The following is a 12,523-nucleotide window of genomic DNA, read 5'->3' on the forward strand; positions in this document are numbered from 1 at the left end:
GTATCCGCAAAAAGAAAAGGAGGACTTGTGGCACCTTAGAGACTAACAAAGTTCAGCCACCAGGTTTGCCGTGACATTATCGGGGATACTGTTCCTGATGGCTTGTAGTCCGTCTTTGTGAGGAATGTTGGTGCAGAGGGCTTCTACATCCATAGTGGCCAGGATGGTGTTTTCAGGAAGATCACCGATGGATTGTAGTTTCCTCAGGAAGTCAGTGGTGTCTCAAAGATAGCTGGGAGTGCTGGTAGCGTAGGGCCAGAGGAGGGAGTCTCCATAGCCAGACAATCCTGCTGTCAGGGTGCCAATGCCTGAGATGATGGGGCACCCAGGATTCCCAGGTTTATGGATCTTGGGTAGCAGTAGTAGTAATCTCTAAGGTGCCACAAGTCCTCCTTTTCTTTTTGTGATTATGTGGGAATCTCAACTTTACTGATAATATTGAGTGTTAGCATAGCATTTGATATATATACTGTTAGTGTCCATATCATACAACAGTATAAGTACGTACGAGCCATTTCCATCTTCCTGTGCGCTGTGGATGGTACAATAAGAGCTTTATAAAACAGTGTATGTTGCTCCCATGAGTGTTCTCAATATTCCTTAACATGTGGTGAGTTTAAAGATGTGTGCCTAATGAATGCGCAGTGGCAGGGGGTGAATGGCTTTCATAATTGTGGACTCAGGGCCTGCATTATCTCTAGTATAGCTTGAATGGTTGTTTCTTTATTTCTAGCTGCTTTCACATTTTGCCAAAAGCCTTAACCCAGAGGGTCAGCATCAGTATTTGTCAGTCAACAGAGTTTGACCCGAAAGGGCCAGATCCTCGGCTAGTGTAAATCAACATAGCTCCACTGATTTCAATGAGTCTATGGCAGTTTACCTGAGCCAAATCTCTACTGAAGACTTGGCAGTCATACTATGTATGTATGTACTTGAGCAGTGGAGTCACCTTTGTGCTGTAATAGTTCTTCCTAATTTGCGCTGAGAGAGAATTATCAGAGCCTTTTTATTTGTTGGCAATTTGCATATTCACCATTGCACCAGGGGTGCATTTGGGGTAAATTGTCACTGACATACATGTGAAGTGAAAAGTATATGTCTGCACTCCTTTATTTTTCATTTATCAGTTAGACGCCTGTTTCCTTCAAGCAAAAGAAAGAAAACCATAAAAGCACATGCTTGTCTGTCATTCGAACTCTCTAGAATTAGCTTGTCATGAAATGTAAAACTAATGTGTACTTGTAAAAACCACTGCAGCATTCTCCTCACTACTGGCTGATGTCTAAGTAGATTTGGAAATGAAAGGGCTTATTATAAAGTGATTCTGAATAGCTAGGTATGTCATTTTAAACAAGCAGCTAAATTCTGTGTTACAGATTCAAAATGTAATCTTGTTTGTATCATGCATAGTTAAAACCTGATTTTGATTGTAGAGGAGCAATCAAGCAATGGAGGTAATTCGAGAAAAATATATTAAATGATGTTTTTCTTTCATTCTTTATTAAAATACATTAGAATTTAAATGAGTCACTCTGTAAAATATTACTATAAAATGGAAATAGCTAAATAAATATTAGAATCACTTGGCTTTGGTTCATATTTAAATTCTACTGTAGACTAAAAAGTCCTCATCAAAATCAGTAGATGTCTGATGGAAGAACATACTGAAAAGAAATGACATATATGAAAATACTGCTGACTTAAAAAGGGAATTATTGATGAATACACCATTATTTTACGACTGCAAATTTCAGCCTGGAGGACACATGCCTTAGGGGTATGTGCAGCCATGAATTGGAGGATGTGAGATGAAAAAAGTTAGAAAAGCTGTTTCTTGCTGGGATTTTTTTCACTCTTTCATGTCTCTCTGTATTGAGCAATTTTGGTGGTATATTATTGGATGGTGCCCTTCAGATATAACATCTGTTTTTTTTTAGTAAAGGGCAATCTCAGAAGCTTGGATGCTTACTATGTATCTCTAATGGGCCTTCTATACATTGCGAGACATCTTGGGGAGACCAGGATTCTGTCATCAGATTTCCTGGACTTCCAGCTTCCGGCCAAGCTAAACATACAGTACTTCAAGAAGAGTCCTCCTTGTGGTGTGTCTGCATTAATGCTTCTAGTCCAGGATGGAGAAAAGAATTGCAGAACCATGTGATAATAAATGTTTTTACAACTTTTTTGTTCAAACTCTTTCAAATATCAAAGATCAGTTCTCAGGCATAATAAGTGAAGATTCCAGTTGGCTCTTAATTTATGAATTTTACTTATTTTTTCAATTGGTATGGCTGAGCCACAAGTGTGTATTTTGCCACACTTTCTATCCCTAGGTTTTGGAACTGGCCAGTCCTGGGTATATACTGAAAGAAGTCTATGTGGGGTGCTAAATTCTGGTGGGGAGAGGATTCTAATCCTTGTTCTGAAACTGTCATGCTTTGTGACCTTGTGCAAATCATTTAGTATCTCTGAGCCTCCATTTCCTTATATATAAACTAAGAGTAATCATATTTCATTACATCATACTGTGTAGTAGGGGTATAACTAAACTGATGTTTGTAGATCATTTCGGTGGCAGATGTAGGAATATATTGCAGGGATTTCTGGCTCCCCAGCATAGAGTCCCCACATCAGCAGCAGTGTTGCGAAGGCTGCCCTGGTTAGCTATGGGATGGGCAGACAGGAGGAGCTGGCCTCTGCTCCCACAGAGCCCTAGTCAGCTAGAGATCTGGCAAGAGATCCCGCCCCTGCTTCCCAGTTGCCAACTCTATTCCAACTGGAGGACAGGATTGCCATTTTGAGAAGGGATTGTGTGGGTTGCAGGAAGAGTGAGGGTCATGCTGCTACTACAAGGACAAAGCAGGACAAGAGTCTGAGCTTGAAGATGGGGCATTGGTCCAGGGAGAAGCCTGAGCATGTAGTCCTTATGAGACTGCCCTGCACGTTAGAATCAGCCACTGCTCAAAAAGGAGGAGGTACCCTAATCAAGGGCTGAGGAGCAAGGCCGGAGGAACTGTCAAGACTGTTTATGACTGATGAAAAGAGAGTTCCTTTGGGGCATTTTTGATTTACGCCATACTCCCATTAACTAGTGTGTTCGTTTGTTTTCCCAATGACCATGAGGCTTCTGCCCATGCTAATAAAGGCGTTGGTATAACTCTGTGTATGGGAATGATACCTGAGTGAGTTCCTGCCTCCCCAAATGTTGTAAGGGTCCCCCGTAGAGAGGGATGCTCCCATAACACATGCCTCCCCTCAGTAGGGTGACCACCCATCCTGAATTGGGCAGGACAGTCCCAAAATGCAGAGTTCAAGTCCCGGTCTCTGTCTGAATGACTCTGGAACAGTGTTTGTCCCAGATTCCCTGTGGCACCGCTCCACACCTGCAAAAGGCTCAGGAGCGGTGCCCACATCTTCCTTAGCCCCCTCATCGCCACAAGGCCCCGCCCCTTGCTCCTTCTCTTCCCCCTGAGGTGCTCGCCAGGCCAGAAGCCGGAGCCTGGCTGTAATAAGAGCCACCCAGGGAACCCAGGCCGCTGTGGGGAGCATTCAAGAGCATGGTGAAAGTGAGGCACTTGGCATTAAAGTAGGAGGAAAGGACAATGGCTGCATTTCTTCTAGATCTCTACAGCAAGAATGTTTGAAGCAGTACTTTTTATAGGTATGTGTAAGAAGTAAAATGAGGATCTTGCTTCTGTGTTATGGATTGAGTGCCAGTGATTTTTGTGTGTTCTAGTGGGGAAATCTTGACATAACCATGGTATGTAGCCCACAATAATGGGATTGGTAAAAGTCATAGAATATGTTCACTGATGCAGAATGATTTGCTGTGTCAGGGAGGTGTGTCCTGTTGACACACAACTTTATCTGGAATGGTGAATTTGGGAACAGTTTTTACTATACTGTGGAATAACAGAAAGAAACAGTAACCGTTGCTGTTTATTTTGCTAAATCAAATCCATCTTTTTTGCTCCATATGAGATTCAGCATTGTTAGCAGACTTTAAGTCTCATGTCAGGGAACTCTGAAGATGAAGGACAGTGTAATATCCCTTGCCCACACTTTCCAGAGAAGCAGTGATAGGGGATGGAATAACAGAAATCCTTGTAACTGGAGAAACCATGCTAAAGGTTAAGCGGTGAAGACAGAGAGGGGATAAAATAGGTTTGAAAGAGGAATTGTCAGATTTTGTTCTTTCCATTTTGGCAAAATAGTCCTAGGTAAAAGAAAGGGAAAATGTGATTTGCAAAGAAGACTAACACTACATTTCATGTTCCTGATCTCTTAAAATAAAAGACACTAATTAACCTCTTTAAGGTAGCACTCATCCTATTAAAATCCTCTTATAAGGTATCTGAGATGTAATTCTTCCAAATTAATGACCAGATCCTGCAAATCCTTAACTGACTTCTTTTGTAAGTACTGTTCACATGAATTTGCAGAATTGAACCCCAAGGCCAGATATTCAGCTCGTGTAATAGTGGTGTATTTCTATTGAACTAAATAGAGCTATGCCAGTTTACACCAGCTAAAGATATGGTACATTATTTCATTTCCATCCTGCATTCTCTGGGCTTCCTTGACAGATTAAAAGGGCAGGAAAACCCAAGTTTCATCGTAAGAGCTGTTAAATCATGTACTATTTTAAACAAAGGAAAGCTCTTTTTAAAATGTCTTGTTGATGAACACACACAAGAATAATTACAGTATAACAATCAGTCCATCACAGTTGAATGTGGTCTTTCATGAAACCATTCTCCCAGGTTTGTAAACAATTTCAAACATTATCCTTTTCAAGCATGTACAAGTTAGAAAAAGTCAGATTAGAGGAACAGTGAGCAGCAGCTAGCAGGATCAATATTCAAGACCAAGGTGTGTCTCTGCTTATCTCTTCCTCCCCGTTCCCCTACCCCCAGAATTCTAGCATCTGAGTGCCATACAAAGATTCATAAAATTATGCTCAGCACCCTCTGACATCCAGGGAAGCTTTATTTTCCCCCCATATTACAGGTAGGGAACTGAGGCACAGAGACATTAAGGATATCTCTACATTGCAATAAAAAACCCACACTGGCCAGTGCCAACTGAGTCAGGCTTGCAGTGCTCGGGCGAAGGGGCCGCTTAATTTCAGTGTAGACGTTCGGGCTTGGGTTGCAGCCCAAACTCTTGGACACTCCCACTTTGCAGGATCCGAGAGCCTGAGTCTGAACTTCTACACCGCAGTTAAACAGCTCCTTAGTCCAAGTCCTGTGAGCCCTATTCAGTTGGCACAGGCCAACCATGAGTTTGTAATTGCAGTGTAGACATACCATGAGAGACTTGTACATGATTATTCAGAGAGTCTCTGGCAAAGGCAAGGACTCCAGGATCCTATTCTTGTGCCTTACCTGTAAGACCATCTTTCCTCCCTGCATGGGAGCTTTTCCCCTGGTTGGTTTGAAGAGTAAGGGTATTCATTTAACAGGAGGCTTAAAGATAATAATGGTGATAATTTTTAAAGTATTTTGGTTTTTATAGTCTAAAAGTGATTAAAAAAATAAAAAGTGGCTGTCGTGTGTATCAGGTGCTCTTGATGGCCATTAAGAATATAAATCCAGCAACCCATTCCCCATCTCCTTCATATAAAAAGCTGAAAAGTAACAAGCCAACCAATACAAGAAACAAAATAATACAAACCCAACCATTATTCCACTCAGACCTCCTCACAGCACCAACACACTCCACTCACGCCTCAGCTGTCACAAATGAAATCAGATATGTGTTTGGCTACCAGTGAGTGACAGAATTTTCCAGAAAGTTCACTTATAGACAAATGTAATTCTAGTTGCCCCTTTACTTCCCTGATAAATGCCAGCCTGAACACAAGTTTATTAAATTATTAAACAGGGTCACACGAATATTTTGCCTAGACAAGAAAAATATTTTCATTTCTGTTGTAAGAGTAAGGACTCTTTTTCAAATGTACCTGTCTAAGATGTATTAGTATCTGTTTAAATCCCATTTGGTGTTGGAATATAGAGGTATTGTGTAAAAGTAGCCTACCGTTTCCTTTTCTATTCTTTTATTTCAATAGGCCTCTGCAGTCCATGATGACACAGAAAAGAGAAACCTGGCAGCATGAGCTGTAGTTCTAACCCACGTTTTTGATTATCAGTGACAGGACACTAAAATTATAGCTAAATGTATTTCTCTGTTACTGAAAATAACTGCACCGCACCTTAATGAGGGGTGGGGGACATTGTCTGGACTTGCCAGAGGAAGGTAGCAGTGCTTTCTGGGGGGCTGGGTCAGGAGGAGTTAGAAGCTGATGCAGAAAGGTGGGGCAGGGAGGGGGTCAGTGTGGTGATGCTAACTCATCCCCTGGGAATGTAAGTACACAAGGCTTTAAAAGGGGCAAGCCTGGACATTAGCAGCCCCTTCCTCCACACAGCAGACAAAACAACACCCATCCTCCCTCTCTCACCTTGAGTTAGAAAATGCAAGGTTTAGTTAGGACCTGCTGTGGGAATTGCGCTAGTCACCCCTTTTTAGGGGGTCTGGGAAGGAATTTTCCCCCCACCACCAGATTGGTCTAGGTAGAGTATGTGTGTGGTGGGGGGGCGGGGTTGCCTTCCCCACAGCAGGTTTCAGGGAGGACTTATTATGGTGAGGAGGAAAGGGGGTTAAGTAAGTGTGGGGCAGACGTCCCATGCAGGTACTCCATAGGGAAGGCATCCAGTGACCAGATAAGTGGCCTGGGAAAGAACTTGAAAAGGAACAGAAGGGAGGGGGTTGAGGTGTCTATGAACGGTATGGCAGGGAGCAAACCCCCCCATTCTTATAGTCCACCTTATATCTTCTACAAGGGAGGCGGAGGGAGGGGGGTCGATGGTAAGGTCCCAGACATGGGCTGGCTGGGGTACCTGGATGAAAAATGAAGGGCGGGCTGGCGGAAGCCCCTGGACAGCTATTGAATGAACACGGAGTTGCCTGCACTGCACACTTTGTCTGCCAGGTAGTCTCAGACATCTAATAATAAAGTTGCAGCCCGATTAAATCCATATCAAGAGTCTCCTGTCCTTCTTTCGGTAGAGGCAGACAAAGTGCTGTTGCTGTAATAGGAGGTAAAGTTTGAAGCTCCAGAGAAATGAGCAGTGAATTGAACCTGCAATGGAAATGGATCCTATCAGTCAGTTTCTGCTCCATATTCTCAGGAAAACAGAGCTGAATGTAGAAGACGCTAGGATCACTGATTAAATGGGATGCTAAAGCGCCACGGGCTAGAACTGGGCTTGCTGGTCCCTCAGGTCAGAGCTGCAACTGTCAGACCTCACTGCTTGATACCCAGCTGAAACTGGCAGAAAGAGAGCAGTATGAAAAATGCTGCAGGCACCATCAGGGGAATTGGTAAGAGCTGCCTGACTAAGCTTCAGGCATGACAGACAGTGCACTCCTCAGGGGAAGCAATCCTACTCTCTCATCATGAGTCAGTAGACCCAGGTTGTCCCAGCTGGCCTCATGATTCATGCCAGTGGGTCCTATCATAATAGCCAGTATACTGAGGAACAACAAAATGTCCGTTTATCCAGGGAGCCGCAGTGTGAGCAGAAGGGTCTAGCTTTGTAATCTCCACAAGAAGAGTTTTACCAAGTGCGAAGAAAACGAACGTTTAGCAATTAGTTGTAGTCTTCTATTTGTGAAAATATAATTAATTACCCTATTACCTAACCCTATGAGATTTATATGTTGCATATAAAATTATAGTAATGGCATGTAAAGCTTATGTTGTCTTCTAATCTAAGAAATGTGGTTTGAATTCTGATTAGCACTGTGAATTATGAAGTTGTCAATTTATACATACATTGTAGTTCTAGGACAATGGCCTTCATGTGCTGCAGGGATCATCAATGCAGCTGTCAAGAGCACAAAAGCAAATGTCACTAGTGAATTTCTAATTCGTGCTGTTTCACTCCATTTAAAGTTGGGAATTGACCCATCAGAAAGAGTGAATGTAAAAATTCCATTGAAAACTAAAACAAGATAGGATTATCATAAAATCTTAGTTAAATTGAATCTTAGTTTTACAAAATAGTGTAGCAACAAAATTCATACCCTGATTCCTCTTGACTTACTGCACCAGGGTGCAGCAGTCATTCTGCTAGTACCCTGCATACCTTTTACTTCAGATATCCAAAGAATAAAGTGAACACACTTCCATATTATTGGAAGCCATGTGCTGTGCTTTAGGTGTTAGTACCATATAAATGAAAATGTTATTTTAGGTATATACAAGGTAGGGCACTTGCAGATTAACTTAGCACCTACCTGTTGGTCAGACGGAGGCTCATTTTTGGATCTTTTGATAGAGTAGCTGTTGTCTTTGACCACTGTATCCTGGTCCACATTTTAGATAACAATAAAAAAACTGATCTGACTTTTTGGTTAAAACACAAAGTGAAACCAAACCCTAGTTTCCTTTGGAGTTCAAAAAGTTCTAATAAGCATTTTCTTCTAGTTTTTCATACCTATTGTGTGCACTTAGTTGGTTCCAACCACAAATGGCAATGGAAGTTTCAAAATGTCAGAAGAAATGCTGTTCTTTCAGGATTCCCAGCCCAATTTGAATCAAAATGCTGGAAACTGAGCTAGGAATTAAGAGAAGAGCACCTTTTCTCAGTAGTAGGCACAAAAGTTTAGCAAAATGTTCAAACTGTTGGGAGCTTGTTCAGACTGAATTTTTGGGGGGGATGGGGGCGGGGGAGCAGTTACTTCTCACTAGTCTTAATGTGGTAGCATACAAAACGTAAACCCCCCAATGGTCCAAATTCACAGCTAGAGCAAATGACCTTAGTCACTGAGTGAAGTGAATGGAGTCATACCAGCTTTACACCAATTGAGGATTTGGCCCAATGAGTCTAGTCACTGGATGTGAGGTAATGAATTATTTAGTTAAATTCATTCTGGTGTCTGGTTGCCAGTTGACAGATGCAATGTGAAACTTATTGGCTGACTACATTAAAAAATATTCTGCAAAGCTAGTCAAGACTATGTAGTTCATCCACAATTAATAAATGAATATCTGAAAGATTTAAAGGAAGCAGGGGTTCCTTTAAATTTATTTTTTCATAGCAATAAAAAGCGTGAAGGAAAAATATTAAAATCTTTGTAGGTTATACAGAGAGTATGCAATATCTTAACACCTTTTCTTCAAGGAGTTAAGGTAGAGATGAATAATATCTTTGAAGAAATATATTAAGCATGCAGGGATCTTATTAACAGGTAAAAGTGATGAAACTTTGAGGAAAGTGTTTAGAACATTTTTGGTAAAGACGTGTTGATTAATAAAAGTAAGAGAGGGGAGATGCATATTAATTTGTTTATGTATGAGAGGTTTCTAGCTCATTAAAACTCTTCTAAGAATTTAACTAGTGAAGCAATAGATAAAGCTAAACATTGGCTTTAATCTTTTTGAGGGCTCCAATATGAAAAAAAAAAAGATTATTGCTAAATATGTGTAATAGCTCCACTAATGACGTGTTTTGCATACATAGTTAATTCACTAAAAATGAAGGGCAAGTGCAGGCCAGCGTAGTGCTGTTCCGCGATGGAAATTTGGGTTCATTTCCCATCTCAGTCTCTCATTGCTTGTGGCAGTGTGAGTGGAGAGAGTGTTGATCCTCTAAGCAGCATCCTTTGATCAAGTAGCAACTAGTCTTCCTCTGCTTTGCATACAGCCATATATCCCTGGGCTATGATCTTAGCTTATATCTGATAAGAAAGGTTGGTCTTGTCCAGATGTTGGTTTGGAGACCCAAGGGAAAACCCAGGTGTGTGACTCAGGTTTCATATGTTTTTCCCTCTGAATCTTTACTGAACAAGTGTCCTAAAATGGTATATTGTGCTGCTTGATTTACCATCTTTTGGGTGAGCTATAAAACCAAAGCCTTGACTCCTTGTGATCATGAAAGAAACTATGGCACATTTGCAAGAAGTAGGAGTATTAGCTTTGGGTCCTAACCGGATTGCTCGTTGATTAATTGCATTCTGTCTAACTGATGGAAAAAAGAGAAATGAATAAAGAAATTACTTTTAAAAATCAATGGTTTTCTGTATAAAAAAACTCTCCTTGGGGAACAGTTTGTCATTTACTGGAAAGTTTCCCTTTAAAATTACCTTTTGCTTTATATATTTGCTTTACTTTTCAATGTCTTTCTTACTTTAAAAGTGCTAGCACAAATATAAGAAAAATGAATGTATTAACGAACATACTTCTAAATTCTGGAAAGGGAATTTGACATCATAGAGGTTCTTTATTAACATTTGTTTCTCAATTTTCATCTTTTAATTTAAACATGTATTTAAAGGTTTTTGTTATACTCTCTCTTTTTATCTGTCTTGTACTGTATCTTCTCTTGTTTTCTTTATCAAAGATACTTCTCCCTTCTGTGATCAATGATTACTTTGATTTAAAAAAATCAAAATATAATAATCAAATCTGGTTTTATTCTCCTTTCACACTGTCAGAGAGATGTATATTCACAAGAATATAATACAGAACTGTGCATCAGTTTCCTCTTTTAGACTGTAACATGCACAAATAGTACATCAGAATCATATGGATATTTTCACAGATCCCATGCGTGGACCACGAAAACTAGAGGTTGTGGAAATCAAATCCTGGCAAATCACTATTCGTTGGGAGCCATTTGGATACAATGTAACTCGTTGCCATCGATATAACCTCACGGTCCATTACCGCTACCAAGCTGGAGGACAAGAGCAAGTCAGAGAGGAAGTAAGCTGGGATACGGAAAGTTCACGCCCACAGCACACAATTACCAATCTGTCACCCTACACAAACGTCAGTGTAAAACTGGTTCTCATGAATCCGGAAGGACGAAAGGAAAGTCAAGAACTTGTAGTACAAACTGATGAAGACGGTGAGTTTTTGAATTTACTACTTTGAACAAATATATTTAAAAATATATTCAGCTTCCAACCACTAGATCTTGTTTTACCCTTTTTTGCTGGATTACTATCAGAAATCTTCCATATGGGCACTTACACACCATGGTCAAGTCAATTCTCTACCTTCTATTTGATAAACTAAAGAGATTTTCTTTATCTCATTATAAGGAATGTTCTCCAGATCTCAAAATAATTTTTGAACCTCTTTTCTGAACATTTTCCAATTTTTCAACATCCTCTTCGAAATGTAGACACCAGAATTGTACATAACGGTCTTGCTAATGCCCTGAGCAGAGGTAATACCATCTCCTTAATCCTACTTTATATTACCCTGCTTGCATCCAGGGTTTGCATTAATTCTCTTTGCTACAGCATGCCACTGGCAGCTCATTCTCAGCTGTCATCCACCATAGTTCCTACATTCTTTTCAGTGTCACCATACTCCAGGATATAGTCTTGCACCTTATATGTGTGAACTGCATTCTTTGTTCCTAGATGTATAACCTTGTTTTTGGCTCTATTAAAATGCAATTTGGCAAGTGACCCAGAAAGCTTTGTATAACTGATCTGTCCTATCATTATTTATGACACAATCAATTTGTGTGCCATCTGCAAATTTTTAATGCAGAGATTTTTAAATTTTTTCGAGATCATTATAAACATTACAAACAGCTATTGCATTGGGCCAGAAACAGATACCTATAAGACTTCACTGGAAGCACCCCTAATCAATGATGATTTCCCATTTACAATTAATTTTTTAGATCTACCAGTTAACCAGTTTTTAGCTATTCAATATATGCTACAAAGATTTTGTATAGTGCTGTTTTTTTAATCAGACTGATGAAAGGCACATGACATTCTACGTATATTATGTCAAAATATCTATATCAACCAAACTTCTTATCTCATCAAAAATTATATCGTTTGTTTGACCAGCCCTATTTTCCATTAAACTTGTGTTGATTGGCATTAATTATGTGACATTCTTTAATTCTTTACTGATTGTGTCCCATATCAGCCATTCTATGATTTGTCCGGGATTACCAGCCTATAGTTACCCAGGTCATTCAGTTTACCCTTTTTAGGTATTGACATAACATTTACTGATTTCCAGTCCTCTGGAACTTACCCAGTGTTCCAAGTCTTGTTAAAAATCAGCACCAAAGGTTGAGAGAGCTTTTCAGCCAGTTCTTTTAATCATTGGTGTCATATGAGGACTGCAATTATCATGACTCTCTGTGGTGGTATAGTATTTGTGCGTGTATTTTTGCAAATACAGTTCTAAAAACATGGCCCTAGAATGGATAAAGAGAGAGAGAGAGATCGATAGACATTTTCAGTAAGCTCTAGTGACTACTCTGTATAAATCCATCTGTAATGCAACAAGGAATATCATTAGCCCAAATCATTATCATCATTGTACTGCTCAGTGGTGCATTTTTAAAAGAGACACATGATTGTTTCCCATATTTCCATTTATATGAATAGCTTGCCTTTTAACAGAGGAACACTAAAACATTTTTTCTGGCCAATCAGTTCACTGCAGAATTGTAAAAGTCCTCTTATTTCTCAA

The 12,523-nt window shown here is 40.1% G+C and overlaps 1 protein-coding gene across 7 annotated transcripts in view; it reads left to right on the top strand.

The window, feature by feature from the left end:
• The window catches only part of PTPRM (protein tyrosine phosphatase receptor type M), a 685,790-nt gene that overhangs the window by 377,187 nt on the left and 296,080 nt on the right, over positions 1–12,523 (top strand). For all 7 annotated transcript variants that reach the window (XM_084621210.1, XM_084621211.1, XM_084621214.1 and 4 more), the window contains exon 8: positions 10,611–10,919. In XM_084621210.1, the coding sequence (XP_084477336.1) occupies positions 10,611–10,919 (309 nt within the window). The remainder of the gene's footprint in view (positions 1–10,610; positions 10,920–12,523) is intronic.

Source organism: Lepidochelys olivacea, assembly GCF_965140295.1.
Source record: "Lepidochelys olivacea isolate rLepOli2 genome assembly, chromosome: 2".
Taxonomy (NCBI): Eukaryota; Metazoa; Chordata; order Testudines; family Cheloniidae; genus Lepidochelys; species Lepidochelys olivacea.